Source organism: Phocoena sinus, chromosome 5 (genome assembly GCF_008692025.1).
Source record: "Phocoena sinus isolate mPhoSin1 chromosome 5, mPhoSin1.pri, whole genome shotgun sequence".
In the NCBI taxonomy this organism is placed as follows: domain Eukaryota; kingdom Metazoa; phylum Chordata; class Mammalia; order Artiodactyla; family Phocoenidae; genus Phocoena; species Phocoena sinus.
Window position 1 is genome coordinate 53,619,749 of NC_045767.1, and position 18,711 is coordinate 53,638,459.

Sequence of the window (18,711 nt, forward strand, 5' to 3'; positions counted from 1 at the left end):
CGAAGGAAGAATGTGTGGGTCGGATGCCTCTGAGAAAGCTAATAAGATGACAGAGAAGTGCTTATGGGATTCAACTGTCTTGAAGTCCTTAGTGGCCTCACCAAGAGCAATTTTGAGACAAAAGGCTGGAGAGATTTCAGGAGTTGGGGTGGTGAGGAAGAGGAGTTTTGATGTAAAGGAGAGCAGAGAAACAGGGTGGTGAGAGGGAAGGACAGGGATGTGTAGTCAAGGAAGGGGTTTCTTCTGATTTTAGATGAGAAATAGTTCTAACATGTTTGTATGCTGTTGGGAGTGATTTTCATAGTCCTCAAACACTTAGTGATTACCTTCCATGTGATAAGTAATGTCTAGGGTTTGATAGGATTATCTTTCAGATATCCATATGTGTTTTGTGGAATATTTGGATTATAAGGTCATAGTGTGTAATGGAAAGAGTTCAGGCTGGACAAGCAGCCTGCCTTGGAATCATATTCTGGTCCCTGAGCTACTAACCAAGTGATTTTGAGGAACTTAACCTGACCTCTGAGCCTGTTTCCTAATCTGCAAAATGATAACCTCTTTTAGGTTAAAATTAAAACAACATATAAGTATGATACTGGACTTAGGTACCGACTAGCACACCCATAGTGGCCTTTAGAGATAATTTCCCCTTTGATGTTGGAATATTTGTCGTTGTATATTATTGGAAAGGTCAGGATTAACATCAGCTGGAAATTTGCTAGAATGCAGAATATCAGGCCCCGTATGTGATCTGTGGGATCAGAACAGATGTGTGTTTAACAGGAACCCCAGATGATTTGTATGGACATTAAAGTTTGAAAACCACTGATCTAGAAAACAGGTGCCAGTCTGCCCTATTTTTTTAGGAGTTCAAGGAAAAAGGTAACATCTCTACATTCTTAACATGCTTGCAATCTAAAAGTATTCTTATACCTAGCTTTATTGTTTGTAAATTCTTTTGTGTATGTAGGTATGTTACAAATACCTGTGGTGTATTATTATATAGCAGATTCTTTCTGTGTACTCTTGACAGTGTACGAAATGAAAACTCCACATGTGATGATCTTTTCTGTTTTAATTGTTGAAATACAGATAATTAGGAAAGTTGATAAGCAGACCGCATTACTGGATGCAGATGATCCTGTGTCACAGCTCCATAAATGTGCATTTTACCTTAAGGATACAGAAAGAATGTACTTGTGCCTTTCTCAAGAAAGAATAATTCAGTTTCAGGTATGTTTTTAAATTACTGGTAAAATCTAAAATGTGCAAACTATTAGGTTAGCAGCATTTAGAAACATGAAACTCTCGCTTAATGTTAATTGTATCCAAATACATGAAGCTGTGTGTTCAGATATTTGTCTCAAGTTCAAGGGTCCTTAGCCCACATGTTCCTCGGATATAGCAGTCATCCTACATCAAGGAAGAACTCAAAACTATGAAAATGTTTTAAGAGAAGCAGTTAACATCTAGTTCTGAGGAACAAAGAGCCCCTCAGATTATCCAAAACTAGATGTTGGGTATTCAGTAAATCACCTGAAATTATGTGCAGACAACATTGTATATGATACATGCCTATTTTGGAGAAGCGTCATAATTCTCATCAGATTTATATTGGGGTCTTCTAAGACAGTAATGACACATTTCAAAAGCTAATTTTTAACTATATTTACTCAGAAGGCTTTCATGAGGACATTTATGACATGAACAGATGACTTATTAGAATAGTTATACTTTCACATGAAACTCATTTCTGAACATCTGGAGACTTTCCAGAGAGATGCACACACAGCCAGTCTCCTCAACCCAGCACTGATGGTCTGGCCTAGGTGTTTCGAGATAGGGGTAGGGGATTGTCAGTCAATATCTCGGTTCCTTCCAGCTGAAAGTACGTAAGTTTCTAGCTGTTCTCTGAGCAGGAGGGGGCTCCCATTCTCTCTCTCTCAGGGATCCCTAAAGAGTTTTAAACAGCTATTTACATCACAGATACTGATCTTTTATTAAAGAAATTATACAGGTACTGGTATACTCTTACTTAAATGGTTATTCTGAAGGTATTATTAGTTTTTAGTATGTCACTGAAATATTTTGTATTAAAATAAAACCTGCAATATGTGAGGTTTCCATGTTAATATTCTGTTTGTTTAGGGATTGGCGAAGCATCGTGCTTGGGAAGTTTATAAATTTGTACTAAATTCTCTTCATGTTAATGCCAGTCTATGAGTGTTACTTTGTTAAAGTGTCTTATACTGCAGTGTATATAAAACTCAATTTCTAACCAATTTTTTCATAAGGCCACTCCATGCCCAAAAGAACCAAATAAAGAGATGATAAATGATGGCGCTTCCTGGACAATCATTAGTACGGATAAGGCAGAGTATACATTTTACGAGGGGATGGGCCCTGTCCTTGCCCCAGTCACACCGGTGCCTGTTGTAGAAAGTCTTCAGGTGAGACCACTTACAAGTTGACTTTTAGCTCTTTGCAACTGATCTGAGCTATGACACGGCATAATTTTATTTCACAATAAATTTGATTTTTCTCCAAATCTTGTGATTTGGAGTTTTTTTTTTTTTGGAGGCTTTGTTATACATCATTTGTTGATTTTTTAAAAAAAGAAAACGAGAGGAACATAATTTTATGCAAGAAAATTTAAATGTAAATCAGTTTGTATATTAGCTTGCGATATTTTTAGTTCACTTTGTCTTTATAATCATGTCATTTAAAAGAAGCATTTTATTTATCCATTTTTTTGCACATGATAGTCGAATGAGAAACTGTACTTTAATGAAAAATGAAAAGTTTTCTCAACATTGTTCTGATTTTCTGTGAATTGCAGTTGAATGGCGGTGGGGACGTAGCAATGCTTGAACTTACAGGACAGAATTTCACTCCAAATTTACGAGTGTGGTTTGGGGATGTAGAAGCTGAAACTATGTACAGGTACTTAATATAATTTTTTACATCATCTAGAGTTTTTGATGGGGGTGTGGGTTCATGAGACTCTTTCCTAATATTGGTTGTCCTGTATTTAAGCAACCTTGTTTTAAGTTTCGGTTCTAAAATTTTCTGTGCTTTTAAGTGATTTCTAATTCCTTCTCAGATGTGGAGAGAGTATGCTCTGTGTTGTCCCAGACATTTCTGCATTCCGAGAAGGTTGGAGATGGGTCCGGCAGCCAGTCCAGGTTCCAGTAACTTTGGTCCGTAATGATGGAATCATTTATTCCACCAGCCTTACCTTTACCTACACCCCAGAACCGGGGCCACGGCCACATTGCAGCGCGGCGGGAGCAATCCTTCGAGCCAACTCTAGCCAAGTGCCCCCTAATGAGTCAAACACAAACAGCGAGGGGAGTTACACAAATGTCAGCACAAATTCAACCAATGTCACGTCATCTACAGCAACAGTTGTGTCCTAACTACCGTCTTTTTGCTAGGACTTACACTGACTTGAGTGCGGCAAAATGTTGACAAAAAAAGAAAGAAAAAAATGAACAATCTTTTGTGGTTTCTTGGGAAAACTTTTCGTACCCGGTGATACTATTCAAAAACCCCATTACCTGCAAGTGCTGATTTGAAGTGCAGAAGCCACAGTAAAACAAACAAAAAACATCAGAATGTGCAAACTTTTGGAAATTGATTTTTTTCAGCTGTTATTTTTGTTTGGTTGGTTTTTGTTTGGTTTTGTTTAAATGGGCAAGAAATAGAGATGTGGCTGGAGTAAAAGGTAATCAAACTAGAAGACGAAAATCTAACATAGTTTTTATGGACCAAGGAACTTGTATAAGCTTTAGTAAAAGGTACATTTTCACCATACCTTTTTTATATCACAGTATATATAGTACACCTTTGTTACCAAATAGGTTGTTCTCCTCCCCACCCCCTTTGAGCTTTTGCTCTTAAGTACATTCAGGTTCCAAGCCTGACCATGCTTGTTTAATCTAATTACCATACTCCTCCAGGTCTTTTTGGTCTAAGGCTGGAACTGTTCTTTTTATTTTATTATTTTCTTTAAAAGCTGAAGTCTTATGACTTTTCATGAGTGGAAGGTGTTTTGATTTCAGCAATTCAAATCTTGTAAAGGCCTGCATATTTCTTTTAAGATTATTTGAAGTCTGTGCAAAAGCTTTAAAAAAAATGCCTCTGCCTTGCCTGCAATACATGCAACGTACGTTGATTTAGTCTCTATTCTCAGACACCGTTGATAGTTATTTCAGTGTTCCTTTTTTTTTTAAAAAAATGTATTTATGTTGTAATCCAAGAGGTTCTAACATTTACCTGGAATTAAATGTGGCCATTTAGTCATTAATGAGTTAATGGCGTGGAACATGTTGGTTTTTACAGTGTTCCCTTCCCTTTTCCTGTGCAGAAATGTATCTATGCGGTCCAGGATTTGTTCAGGTTTTCCCTCCTCCTAATCTTGTACATAACTTGTATTATGTGTAAGTTAAACATTTTATTTTGAAGCTAGAATATTCCCAGTGATTTCATTCAGCAGGGTGTTTTTCTGCCTTGTTGGCATATGACAAAAAAATATCATCAGAAGTATTTGCTACCAGTTGGTAGATGGTGCCCTTATTGTATAATGAGGAAAATCTCAGCAAAAGCATGTTTTTACTTACTTTGTTTTGTGGGGGGTAGCCTAGGCCAAAATATCATTGTAACCTTGAAACAAGATGCTTTTACTAGATGACCAACTAAAATAGCTGGAAGACAGTACTTTAGGAACAGATAGCTGTAAGATTATAAAAATGCAAATGTACTTTATCTTTCCATTTCTCTCCCTGCCTTTTTTTGTTTTCTCTTCCCCAGTACTGAGCATCTTCACAAATGTCTCCTACTCGGAAAGCATTTCTTCTCCATTCAGTTAAGATTTGGCTGCATTCAGGGTTGTGTGCTGGGCTCACCAGTTTCACGTTGGTTTTGTTCCTGCACTTTGGGCACGCCTATGTTCGGTGTCTTAGAAATTGCAGCAGACTCATTGGGCTACGTTCTCTACAGGAACTGTGTGTGTGATGTTACAGGACATGGTCTAGTAATACAGTCATCTTTCTTTGAGTAAAAACTACCTCTAGATTGTGGTAAGCTTTTACTGTCCCATAAAACAGGAGCCACAAGTACCTTAAGAATGCAAAACTAACTTCCTGCAGTTTCCATACAGAAATTGTCTTTCTGATGTCCTGGGCTATTTTGAAAAGTTTCCGTCAGTAGACTTTTTAAAACATCATTGTTAGTAGCTTCCCCCCAACTCCCCTCCACCCCCAGCTTTGATATCTTCATTACTCATTCTTCTGCTCAGACTCTGCCATTGTAAATACAATTCCTAACATCTTTACATCACTTTTTCCTCAGTTTTCAAGGGGGAAGTCATTTGTAAAACATGTTAGTGGTTAAATAAAAGTTATTGTGGTCTTCTCTTTACTGCAAGCCTTTTTAATTACTCACAGGCTGCATTATACTATATATAGCCTTTCTCTCTTTAAGTCTGCTCCCGTCACTAGCTTCTCTTGTAAGCTAATCCTGCCTCACACTTTAAATCTGTTTCAGTGACCAAGGGCAGAATTCATTGTGGCCTTATCTTTCTTTGTTTTAACTGTTTACTGGCTTTTTCTTGCAAACTTGCTTGTTTCTGAGTAGTATTTATTCTTCTCTCTGTTGAGTCTGGAAGTAGTCTTTACACAGTGCTTTTTGTTCAGAGCACCGAAATGTTTTCAGTGCTGCCTTACTTTGAATGGGCCACAAGTTTCCTCCACTTCCCAGGTTTGGTATTTAGTTACCAAATTATATTAAATTAACTGATAATAGATGAGATGCTTTTGAAGAACAAACTATTCCTACCCAGCATTGCAACTCAATATAATTTTTTCAAGTTTATGGCTTTATTAAAATTAACTTTTGCTTTTTTACTGTTTAACTATATCTAATTTTGGCTCTTTGTTTATTTTAATAAGATAATTGAAATATTAGACTGTAAACCCTTTTCCTCTTTTTTTTTTTGAAAAGTCCAAGAATATGCTTATACAGGCACTCTCCCCCCCCACTATTTTATGACATTCTACATACCACAAACTAAAGACTGAAATGATTTGTCTGTTGTGGCTTATTGTTTACTAGTAGTTCTTTTATCAGCTGATTAAAATTTTTTTGTGAATTATTTTCAGTGTTTAATTTTCAGGAGCCTTGTCCTCTGGTTATGGTAGAACACGGCCCCTCCTCCAATGGTGGCATTGTTAGAGATGCTGGTCATTTTCCCTTATAAAGACTCTCAGAATGGTAACCACTTCAGTTAAAGTATAGTACATTCAAGCTTTTTTTTTTTTAATTCTGTATTAGAAGTGTAGCCTATGCTCTTATGATTCTATGCAGTTTCTGAAAATATGCATAGAAGCTGAGTCTGTTATCCAATATGTTTTTATTAGTTCTGTTGAATTTGATCACATAGATTGGGATGGCAAGCTAAAGGCTTTAAATATAAAATGCCCTTTTTATTTTAAATGATTTCAGAGTTGAACACTAGTATAAAATTTACCCTGCTGCTGACTTTTCTTAAACTGTGGCGACTAAAGGCATCCTCATATATATATTAATTAGTGAAATATTTGTCACTCGTACTGCACAGACTTATTTGCCATTGTAACTGGTTAGTTTTTTGTTTTGGGGGGTTTTTTGTTTTTGTTTTTTTTTAATGAAACGAGTACCATCTGTGCCCTCAATTTCCAACACAGGTTTTAAGAACTAAACTAACTAGTCATGTTTAATCAGATAATCCATGCAGGGGGTGGGGGGGTGTTCCTTTTTGAAACAAAATGTTATTCAATTATTAACTAAGTTACTTATTTTTGATTTCAAAAGCAGCTGTGTTTCTGATGAGTACTGAACAAATGTGTGTAATTTTCTGTGCCAGACTTTCGACTTTGTTTTCAAGCACTGTAATGTGGGATGATGGTTAGAAACAATAATATATTAGGGTTTCTATTTAACCCTTTCAGGACTGAACTGTATTTCCTTTTATTAATTTTTCCATGTGTTGTGATAAATGTTTGCCAGCATTCAGTACTGTGTTGGTCCAGATGTAGGTTTATATGCTCATTTTTAGCTTATTTCTTGTACCTTGCAGCATGCTCTATGCATTCAGTCCTTAAGGGGTTTATTTTACAAACTGTGCACCTGTAAGGTTTATTAGCAATAAGATAGAAAATTGAGCAAGTTTATACCATAATTTTGTAGAAAAAAGAATCTGCTCAGTTCCATATTTCATCCATGAGAAACCTGCAATATGGGCAGTTTCAAGAAATAAATAAAAAGGAAATGTAAACCATTGTAAAAGTCTTCTGTTGGATGTGCCTGATGCATGTCGTCTTTGATTTCAGAATACTTCATAGAGATAAAATTAAATTCCATATTACAGTTGGTATATTTACAGTCTTACCTTGCTATCTAATCTACATCACATCAAAGTGATGGCTGTGCTGATTTTCTTTTTTAATGTTTTAAACTACACTGCTTTAAAAAGAAAGTTTTTTTTGCGGGGGAGTGGTTCTTTCTTCTTCACGGGGAAATGGGCTTCGCCATTCAAGGGCTGTCTCCCAATTCAGGAACTTTTCGAGCTAATCTCAAGATTGGAAAGCATTTTTTAACAGTAGCTTGCTTTTCTAGTGTAAGGTTGTCATTTGGTTTGGTGTATGAAAGAACATAGAATGTTTTTGCCTTTTTGGTGGGAGCTCCTCGTTGGAAAGAAAGCGTACTTTGTTTAATAGGGAAACAGAAAGTAAAGGGGGGGAAGTTGTTACGTATTTTTTCAGTCATAACAAGTTCATTTATTTGATCTCCCCCAAAAGAAAAAAATATAAGCAAAGTTATCAGGATTTTTGCTAAATACATCTAAAAATAGTGATTGTTAAATAATTTAGAAACAATATAGTTGGAATTTGAGTTGTGAGGCTTTAATGGCTAGGATTGGTAATAGCTTCTTTTTTAAAAAAAACAATTTATTTATTTATTTTACAGTAGGTCTTTGTTGGTTATCTATTTTAAATATAGCTGTGTGTGCACGTCAGTTCCAAACTCCCAGTCTACGTATAGATTGGGTAATAGCTTCTTGGTTTAGAATTTAGATGGGAATAATGTGTTTCTACCCCTTGTTATACATAGTATATGATCAGTTTCTAAGCAACCTAATGAAAAGTCCCTTAAGTATATATATGTGTATATTTTTTGTCCTTGAACCCGTAGATGGTTGCCAGTTAAAAACATGCAGAGGGCAAGCTGCATCAGGTGCTAGTGGTGAGGGATCACAGAAGCAAGTCCTCTCCTTAAACAAACAAAAATCTAGAAAGATACAGTACAAAAACCCCTGAAAAACCCTAGTTTAGCGCTAGACAGCAATGAGGACGACAAATTAAGTTGATGTATGTAAAGTACAAATGAGGTGCTTCGTCTTGACCTACAGGTTAGACCCTAAAGCTTACGGCTGGGGGATAGAACTGGTGCCACAGCTCCCGTAGGACCTGCAAGACTGGACAGTTATCCACAGTTCTTTGTGTTAAGGATAAGGTTTTTTGTGTGCCTGGCACGCAGGTGTTCAATAAATAGTGTAAGGTGTCCTGCACACATATGTAAGAACTCATGACTCATCTTGGTTTAAAGAAAAGGCAGGTAAGTATTTTCTAATACAGAAAAGGAACAAGGTTTTAACTCTATAACAAAAAACATTCATGACGAACACAGCTAGGTTGTTTTATAATGGAATTTATAGAATGTTTTGCTTTGCGGAAGTAGCACTTTATTTTTATTCTTATTGTTTTTTTACATTGGGCCACTTGTTCTACTGGATCTTTGCTGGTGGACCACTTTCTTACACCCGGGGGACTTACACTTTGAGGGACAAGACTGGGCTACAAACGCAGCCTCGTGTCAGTGCCCTTCAGGTGTTTTTACCCATATGCCCGAGCCAAAACCCCCCTCAAGTCTCGACTGCCCAGGGGAGAGCAAAATCCTTTTACTGACACAGTGAAATCTAAAGGCATCTAGAACCAAGCATGCGGTAAGGGCAAGCCTGAGAAGGCCGAAGAGGGATGGTCCTCCCCTTCCTGTGGGATGAAAACAGGCCAGGCGGGTCCAGCACGATGGATGGGGTTGAGGGCTCGGCCAGGTGGTTCGTGGTCAGGGGCTGGCGCCACACCAGCCGCAGCATCCTGCGTCCTCCAGCCCGGCTTTGGGGGTCCCAGTCCCAAGGCTCCAGATCATGGGAACAGCCACTGCCTCAACTCAACCAGCCCCACGTGAGGACGTGCGTCAGGCTCGTGGCCGTGAGGCGCGTCTCCAGCTGGATGAGGGTCTGGTTGTGCGCCTCGACGCGGGCCAGGTGCGAGTCCAGGTGGCCACAGAGGGGCTCCTCCTGGTCCTCTTCTATGTAAAATTCTAAAGGAAAGGTAAAGTTTTCAGGCACCATCCACCACGGCTTGATCTCCGTGTCCTACCGCTCCCAGCCAGTTCTGAATAGGGCCAAGTCCAGGAACTTATCCCAACAGGACCTAGAGAAATCTTGGAAGTAGCACTTTAAAATGTGGAATTCTATGACAAGTTTTTTAAAAGGTAAGTATGAGGTTTAGGTGTGTATCAGGTTCTTTCTGGCATGATTGATTGTAGTCCCTGCTTTTCACCTCCTTGTATTCTACTACCCTGCGCATTGAGTACAGTCAACATGCAGGTCCATCATTTCTGGCACCTCTGCCTGGTCGATCATTTCCACGGGTGCTGAAATCCCAGACTGTCAATCCAGAACGCCGCCCCCGCCCCATCTTCTTCATATAAAGGAGTAGAGTGTGACGAGGTCATTCCCAGCAGCCTCTTGGGCCGTTTTTGGCAGCTGTTCTTTTATCGTGAAACGAAGTTTTCTCCCCACAAGGGTGCTCCTTGTCCTTGCTCACAACACGACACAAAATCGGTGATCGTGGTTTTCCCCTGCTCCTTAAACCTTCACAACTGAGTTTTTTTTTTTTTTTGCGGTACGCAGGCCTCTCACTGTTGCGGCCTCTCCCGTTCCGGAGCACAGGCTCCGGACGTGCAGGCGTAGCGTCCATGGCTCACAGGCCCAGCTGCTCCGCAGCATGTGGGATCCTCCCGGACCGGGGCACGAACCTGCGTCCCCTGCATTGGCAGGCAGACTGTCAACCACTGCGCCATCAGGGAAGCGCTGGTGTGATCTTTGAGAAGACCGTCAGGTGAAGGATAATGGAATATGCATCTCTTTGCTTAGAAGCATAAATATCTAGCCCTATTATTTCTGGGTAGTGCCAGAGGTTGGAATTAGTTAAGACACAACCAGGAATTTTTTTTTTTTTAATTAATTTTTTTTGCGGTATACGGGCCTCTCACCGTTGTGGCCTCTCCCGTTGCGGAGCACAGGCTGCGGACGCACAGGCTCAGCGGCCATGGCTCACGGGCCCAGCCGCTCTGCAGCATGTGGGATCTTCCCAGACCAGGGCACGAACCCGTGTCCCCTGCGTCGGCAGGTGGACTCTCAACCGCTGCACCACCAGGGAAGCCCAACCAGGAATTTTTAAATGGCCAGTAATGTTCTAGGCTCTGAGCTCATTCAGGGTGTGGCCATTTCTTAAAAATTTTCACTAAGGGCTTGTCTTAGTCTGCTCAGGCTGCCATAATAAAGTACTGGGTGGCTTTAAACAACAGAAATTAATTTTTCTTACGGTTCTGAGGACTGGAAGTCTGAGATCAAGGTGCCAACATGGTCAGGTTCTGGTGAGGACACTTAACTGGTTTGCAGATGGCTACCTTTCTTGCTGTGTGCTCACATGGCACAGAGAGAGACATGTCTGTCTCTTCTTAAGCCCACAGCCCTTAGGACCCCATCTTTATGGCTTCATTTAACTTAAATTACCTCCTAAAGGCCCATCTCCAGATACAGTCACATTGGGAGTTAGGGCTTCAGCATGAAATTTGGGGGAGAACGGTTCAGTCCATAGCAGGGCCCTTCCTAAAAACTTTCTGGGTTACAGTTTCAGTATACTGGATACCAATCTATAGAATGGTATTTAGGTTTCGTGCATTTTAAAGTTCTGGTTGGGAATTCTCAACAGTTAGCCAAGACAATGAACAGACTTGGGCTGAGGGAAAAGGGGAGAGGCAAGATTGAGGGAGAAGTCACTTTGGCCACTTGTGAATTGTTTTATGGCCATTGTTTAATCCTCACCACAACCCTATGAGCTAATAGGCTTGTTTTAGAGGTGAAGACACAGGCTCAGGACTTGCCCAAAGTCATACGTTAAATTTAGCAGAGCTGGGATTCAGATGCGGGCTCAGGTGACTCAGTCACGCTCAAGTGCCATGCGAGACGTCTCAGTCAGAAAGGCGCAGGGACTAGGGTTTCTAGGAGCTGGTTCTGCGACAAGTTCTGTCTTAAGGAACTTTATAGGGAACAGCCATTCTATTTTAGTTCTCACATTTCACAGTTGAGAAAAAACGAGCCCTAGAGAAGTTGAAATACCCAAACGTGATTATAGATTGAAAATGCTTTATTCACTTGAAAGTGCTATCCAGTTGCCGGGTGTTCATTTGTTTTTATTATTATTTTAGTATCATGACCTCTTGGTTAATGTTGTTAGTCCCCCTGGCCAAGCCTTACACATAAATATGTGCTAAATTATACGACCCTAGAGAGAATTCGAAATCTATGAACCTATTCGAGTTCATTGAAGCACTGAAGGGAAATGATAAAAATAATGGTGAAAACAACTTCAAAACCTTTCCATCTTCCAGGTGAAGATAATGGATCTTCATCTCTGAATAAATCTAACAGTTAATTCAAACTTCAGTGAGTTTCTGGACCTCATATGAGTAAGACCAGAACTCAGAGACCAGAGTGTGAAACAATGACCTGAGTGATTGGTGTTCAAATCATAAATGTCCTCGGGGTGGCAGATTCGGCAGCTTGCCACTGCTCATTCGTCTCATTCATAGTTGGGGAGTAAATGACACACAGCACTTGGGAGGAAGCACGCATGAAGAGCACTCAGCCATTGTCCTGTATTTACCTCAGAGCCCAGGTATCTGGTGTGGTTGCTCTCCATCCAGCTCAGGAGGCCGCTTGGCCTGGGTCTTCCAAGATCTTCGTGAGCTTAGTCCCCAGGCTTTTTGCTGCTCATTCAAGAAAACAGTGATATGGTGGTTTTGCATTTAATACTTCAAAGATTTGAAAAGATACACCTTCAATACGATAGCCATTATTAGAGTTACAAGAGTTAAGTCAGAAACCAAACCTGGTTAACTTAGGGAAAGGGGATTTTGTAAGAGTAGCAGAAGCTCAAGGATTGAAGGGCAGCCTGGGTCACGCTTAGAAATACAAGGAAGGCAGCTCCTGTGAGTTAAGGAACCACTCCTGCTCAGGAGTGGTCTGCTCAGGGAGCCACTGCTGTGAGCATTCCCTCTTTTCTTTTATCCTTAAGTCAGCTGCTTCAGATTCAAATTTGCAGATGAGAGCAACCGGCCATGTGAACCTAGGTCACTTGCCTGTTCCTGTGCACTTAGAGGAAGGGCCAGTTAAAAGGAACCTCCAGGGGCTCTTTGGTTTGTGTGATCACAGGCCTAGATTTAGAACCAACAGGGGAAGAGATAATTCCCCAAAAAGGAATTTGAGGTTGCTGGGTTTGGGGAAGAGGTGCCAGGGAGCTCCTCTGGAGGGCTACAGACAATAAATTCTGTAGTCAAATTAAGTGTATTAAGTGTATTCTCTGTGCTCAGGGCTTTACATGAAATATTTCTTATTCCTCAAACTTCTGAGTCAACTTAATAGGCAGTTTTGAAAAGGATGCTCAGATGGTGAACCACATCATCAAAACCCCTCCCAACTCCTCTAGCCTTCCAGCCTTCCCGAGAAATGCCCGTTCCGCAGGATGAGCTCTCGGGAACTCTGACCTGCTTTTCTCACCCCCATGGCAGCTGATAGAACCACTGGAGAGACTTCCTCATGCTTTCTGCAGGTGATTGGGCAAGAAGCAAACAGGAGATCTCAGGGACCTTGTTTTGACATGTCAACATTGACATGTCAACTGAGAAGCAAAGAACTGGTTTGCAGGGAGAAGAATGAAGCAGACATCCAAAGAAAAGTGGGAGCATTCCCAGTTCCCGCCCCTTTCTGAGGCTCAGCTGTATTCCTGCCCTTGAGTTCCAAGTGATAACCCATTATTTTTATCATTTCCCTTCAGTGCTTCAATTAACTCGAATAGGTTCATATTACTTGCAACTGGTGTCCTAATAGAAAGTCTTGCCTTTATTACCTTAATTTCATCGATGAAGAAATTAAGAAAAAGGCAAGGGTCGTTTTTAGGGTTCTGCAGCCTTAAGTGGCAAAGCTATGATTCAAGCCCAGGCCCTCTGGACCTGAGTGAGTTAGGGAAGGTAAGGGTTTGGAGACAGTACCAACATCAAGGGGAGCATCGAGATGGGAGCATTTGAACGGTGTCTCCAATAGTGAGGCAGTCCAGGATTTCAACAGGGAGGAGTGGATGGGCTGATGGAAGGCAAGGAGTGTAGTCCAGGCAGGTTCCCTAGTGTAATTGAACCATGCGAGCAGTAGGAATTGATTGTTTCATGATTGTGTCTAAATTTAACAGGTTACCAGGGTCCGATAGGTAGAATCTCCTGCCATGTCTGTTAGGGGGAATGGTTCTCTGCACCACATGTCTTTCCTTGTGGGGGGGACCTACCATTTGGTTAAGATTCCTGGCCTCTGCCCTTTACTCAGTATTAATAACTTTGCTGAATGAGTTAATTTAGTTCTTCTCCAGCCAGGAACTGAAGATATGTAATAAAATCCTGCTTCATGGGGCTTTCCTTCTCTTGGGGAGAGACAGGCAAAAATAAATACAGGTATATGTCTATGCATGTGTACGTATTAAAGGGCTCCTACTGAAAATGTCACCATCTCAAGCCCAGAGATAATGGGATCTGACCATCAAAAGACCTCCGCAGCATCCAGGGGCATCTATGGGTGAGAATTTCTGTGTCCTAGAGGTACTGAGTAGGTAACATTCAATATAAAAACCTGTTGTCTCTAACGAGTACTTCGCCGACCATTTCAGTGGAGGTGCTGTACACACGTCACAGTCGTGCTCAGCCCGCTGAGGAACTTAGGCTTGTCCTTGCTGCCTTTCTTGGAGTCCCTTTCAGTCACCTTGCAGTAAACCCTGGGCACATGTACATAGGGCAGGGTGAGGGGCTGTGAGCTGTGGGCAGTCGAGAGATGACTACAGGACAGTTTCTGCCCGGGAAAGCCCATCTGGAAGCCTGCTGTGACTGGGATGCTCATATGCCAGGAGGACTCGACTTACGTGGGCTCTGGGAAGCTTCCAGAGAGAGCCCCTCCTCAGAGAAGAGCCAACCCTGGTGGAGGCCGGGATAGAGGAGCAAGGCTGAGGGTGGGGCAGGGGCCCTGGTGTCCACACCACAGTTTTCTGCCATCCCTGCTGGTTCGATTAAAGCATGGCCTCTCCCTACCTGGTGATGCAGCTGGAGGGAGGTTGCAGAGGGAGGAAGGCAAGAGATAAGAGTCACGTAGGCTCATTCTGAGACACCTATTAGACTTCAAGTTAGACAGGCAAGTAAGCAGGTAGATCTCCAGATCGGGAGTTCAGGGCGCTCTGTGCTGGAGATACACGTTTGGGAGTCAATCACATGTAGATGGGGTTTAAAGCCATCAGCCTGATGAGATCTCGGGGGAGAAGAATAGGTAGAAAAGAGGTCCAAGACCCACCCCCGCCCCAATAGTCCCTGTTTAAATAGTGTTTCTCAAACTTTTTTGTGCTAAACTACCCCAGGGGAGAGTGTTGAAATTCGAGTCTGACTCTGTAGGTCAGTGGGCATGGGTCTTGAGATCCTGCATTTCTAATGATGCTGCATTGGTAATGCAGGTCTAGAGACCCCACCTGGAGTAGCGAGGCCCTCACTTACGCGCAGACAGAAATGGGAATGATCGACAAAAAGAGTAACATGCCTCTTTGATTCGTGAAAGTGATTGTTTCTCGCTAACATCATTGTTTTCCAAGTCAGCATTAACTCACTAATAATGGTTTTAGAATTAGCCTGTTGTTTTTGAAGCACAGAGTCAAGATTTCTCTCTACCCTCGAGAAGACCTTCTGTTACCACATCGCAAGTGGGCTCATCACATTCTCCTTACAGGGCTGATAATGCAGCCTGTCTAAATAAAGATCGAAGTGCTCACGTGCAGTCATAGTCACGAGGCAGAGGCCTGCATTACGTAACCATGTGTCATAAACTCCACAGCCTTAGAGCGTCCAAGGCGAAAGTTAGAGGGATGCTGAAGGGCACCCGAGTTTTACAACTCTTTGGTTTGGGGGGAAAAACCCCTCATTTTTAATTGGGTTCCCTTACCCCTGAGTGCAATTCTACAAATTCAGAGAGACGAAATTATCACAAAAACCTAAAACCCAAATGAGTGGCATCCGGGTGCTAATGAGATTTCAGACAGACAACCCTCGGAGCTGAGAGAGGCAGACCCTTCACTTAAGCTTCTCCTCAGAGAAACTTTCTGTGGCCTGGCTCTAAGAAGTCCATGTTTTCTTCCCCTCCCTGTGATTTTCGATCCAAATGGAGCAAACAATACACAGGTTCCTTCCAGGGATGGGATATAGACGCCAGGTGAGCAGAGAAGCAAAACAGAGTGAGAGATCCTCAGAAATGTTACGGGCACGCGCACACACACACACACACACACACACACACACACCCACACTCCTGCTCTGATAATATTTCAACCAAATCAAGGAGTCTTTTCTTGGAATATGATGTTTAACCTTTTCTATCTGTCACATGATTTCAACACTAGGGAAGTGTGTGTAAAGAGCAAAGCTTTGGGCACGTTTACTGGAGTTTGGTTCACCAAGGACAAGTAGAGAAAGACTTGGCTTTGTGTGTTGGTGCTGGAGCCCAGGGCAACCTGAAGTTTTCCTTTTGTATTTTTTCCTTTTTAACCTTTGTCACAAATGTGGAGGTATTCTAAAAGATGGAAAGCAGCATGTTAAAGCATATGAAATACTTTGTTTTCTGAGCTGTTAGAGAAACATGTTTGCAAGCCCACATTTTATTAGCTAAATGTGAGTGGTTTATTACAGCGTGGCTTTGGAACATTGTCCATCCCGTTTACTCACTTGACACAGCTGATTACGCCCCTCAGTTCTGAGACTCTCTTTTCTCTTGGCCTCCAGGACACCAAGCTTTCTGGCTGTTCGTTCTCAGTCTGCCTTGCTGGTTCCTTCTCAGCTCCCCAGCCTGCAAACCTCGGGTGGTCCCAGAGCGAAGACCGATCCCCTCTGTCTGCCCTACCGTACACTCCCTGCCATGGTCTCTCCCGTCTCAGGTCTTTATGGGGGTGACTCCCCAGGGCATATTTCCTGACTTCTCACCTGAACTCCAGAATTGTAGATATAATGGCTTGCTTGACATCGGAAGGCTAATAGGCATCTCAGGCTTCGATGTGAAACCAGCCCCTGTTTCCTCCCTTCCCCTTTCCCTAAACGGCGCCTCCTCCGTGGTTCCAATCGCTCGGGGAAAGAAGCTCAAAGGCAAGGTTGACTGTTTCTTGCTCTCGTGCCCCACATCCAGTCCATCAGGAAAGCCAGTCAGTGGCTCCTTCAAAATATGTTCAAACTCTGACCCCTTCTCACCACTTCCACCAGTGAGAGCCAAGCCACCATCGGCCCTCACGGGGCGTATTTACAGCCGCTTTCTAACCACTTCTCCACCTTCCAACCTTGCCCTCTTAGAGTCTATTCTCCACAGCAGCCAAAATGGGTCTTTGCAAATGTGTCCCTCTGCTGCTTAAAGACCTCCACTGACTTCCCATCTTGCTCGGAGTAAAATCCAAAGTCCTCCTGGTGCCCCTCACCTTCTGCCTTGTTACCTCTTGGTCCTCATTTTCTGTTTCTTTACGCGGGCCTCTCACTGTTGTGGCCTCTCCTGTTGCGGAGCACAGGCTCCTGACGCGCAGGCTCAGTGGCCATGGCTCATGGGTCCAGCCCCTCTGCGGCATGTGGGATCTTCCCAGACCGGGGCACGAACCCGTGTCCTCTGCATCGGCAGGCGGACTCTCAACCACTGCGCCACCAGGGAAGGGAAGGGAAGGGAAGCCCCCATCATACTCTGTTTCTTGACTTAATTTAAACATTATCTGTCAACTTTCCTGCGGTGGCAGCTGAGGATTTTGCTTGCCTCCACCCTGATTCCCATTCCTCTCTTACTTTCTTTCCTCCAAATATAATACAGTTTTTATTTAAATAATTGGTCAGTGCTTACATTACTATGGTTGTTTAATTATTCACTCTTGAGAGTATACAGTAATATAGATAGGTTACTATAATTATGTTTCCTCTTTAGTATAACTTTTTGTTTTTCCTGAAGTTAATACAAGTGTCATTTTTCTCCCCCACTACCCCTACTCAGTTTTCTATACACCTACTCTCTCTTTATTTCCAAATGTTCCATAAGATTCATTAAGTCTAAATTTTCACTATGTGCCAGGCACTGTTCTTGGCACTGAAGATCAGCAGTGAGCAAACTAGTTAAATCCCTGCCTTCGTGGAGCTTATATTTGTTTAAATAAACATCATTGTTATTTTCCAAATACGCAAACATGTCAGATAGTCATTAAAACCATTATTTTTCCTTAGAAAGTCATCCTTCCAGATACCTCTAACTGCTGTTTGTCCTATGGGCCTTTTCCTTTTTAAACTGTCTTTCCTTACAGTTGATTTGTGTGGTTCTATTTGTTTGTTTGTTTTCCCCCTCTCTGGAAGATTTTAGGATTTTTTGTGTGTGTGTGTGTGGTACGCAGGCCTCTCACTGTTGTGGCCTCTCCCGCTGCGGAGCACAGGCTCCGGACGTGCAGGCTCAGCGGCCATGGCTCACGGGCCCAGCCGCTCCTCGGCATGTGGGATCTTCCCGAACGGGGGCACAAACCTGTGTCCTCTGCATCGGCAGGCAGCCTCTCAACCACTGTGGCACCAGGGAAGCCCTAGGATTTTTGTCAATCTAAAATTGTACACTAACATACATATGTTGCTGTACACTTTTTTTTTTCAAACACATGCTAGACATTCACTGGGTGCTTTCAAAATAGATATTTATGATGCTGGGGAGCAACTAAGCCCATGCACCACAACTGACCCTGCGCTCTAGAGCCCGCGAGCCACAACTACTGAGCCCGTGTGCCACAACTACTGAAGTCTGTGTGCCTAGAGCCCACGATCCACAACAACAGAAGCCACCGCAATGAGAAGCCCGTGCACCGCAAGGAAGAGTAGCCCCTGCTCACCGCAACTAGAGAAAGCCTGTGTGCAGCAACAAAGACCCAACCCAGACAAAAATAAATAAATAAATAATAGATATTTACAAACTTTGCTGGAGTTTTCTTGTGTTATGTCTTTGAAAGATTGTTCTCCTCCATTATCTCTGTTCTCTCTTTCTGGAATTCCTACCAGTCCGATGACCCTCCCAAACTGCCACCCTGATTGCTTCTTTAATTTTCTTATCTTTATCCTGTTTTCCATTTCTTTGTCTTTTTATTTCATTTTTCAGAGAGATTTCCTCTAGTTTTCCTTTCAGCTCTTCTTTGGATTTTTTCATTTTGGCTCTCATTTTTTGTTTAAGTTTTCAAAAACTCTTTCTTGTTCTTTTTT

General features: G+C 42.2%; 1 protein-coding gene across 5 annotated transcripts in view; it reads left to right on the plus strand.

The window, feature by feature from the left end:
• The window catches only part of LOC116754184 (recombining binding protein suppressor of hairless), a 121,121-nt gene extending 113,806 nt beyond the window's left edge, over positions 1–7,315 (plus strand). For 4 of the 5 annotated variants that reach the window (XM_032632550.1, XM_032632551.1, XM_032632552.1 and 1 more), the window contains 4 exons: positions 1,093–1,233; positions 2,295–2,450; positions 2,840–2,943; positions 3,104–7,315. In XM_032632550.1, the coding sequence (XP_032488441.1) occupies positions 1,093–1,233; positions 2,295–2,450; positions 2,840–2,943; positions 3,104–3,419 (717 nt within the window). In that variant the 3' untranslated portion in view covers positions 3,420–7,315. The remainder of the gene's footprint in view (positions 1–1,092; positions 1,234–2,294; positions 2,451–2,839; positions 2,944–3,103) is intronic. The other variant, XM_032632553.1, reaches the window with a different exon arrangement.
• The last annotated feature ends 11,396 nt before the right edge of the window (positions 7,316–18,711 follow it).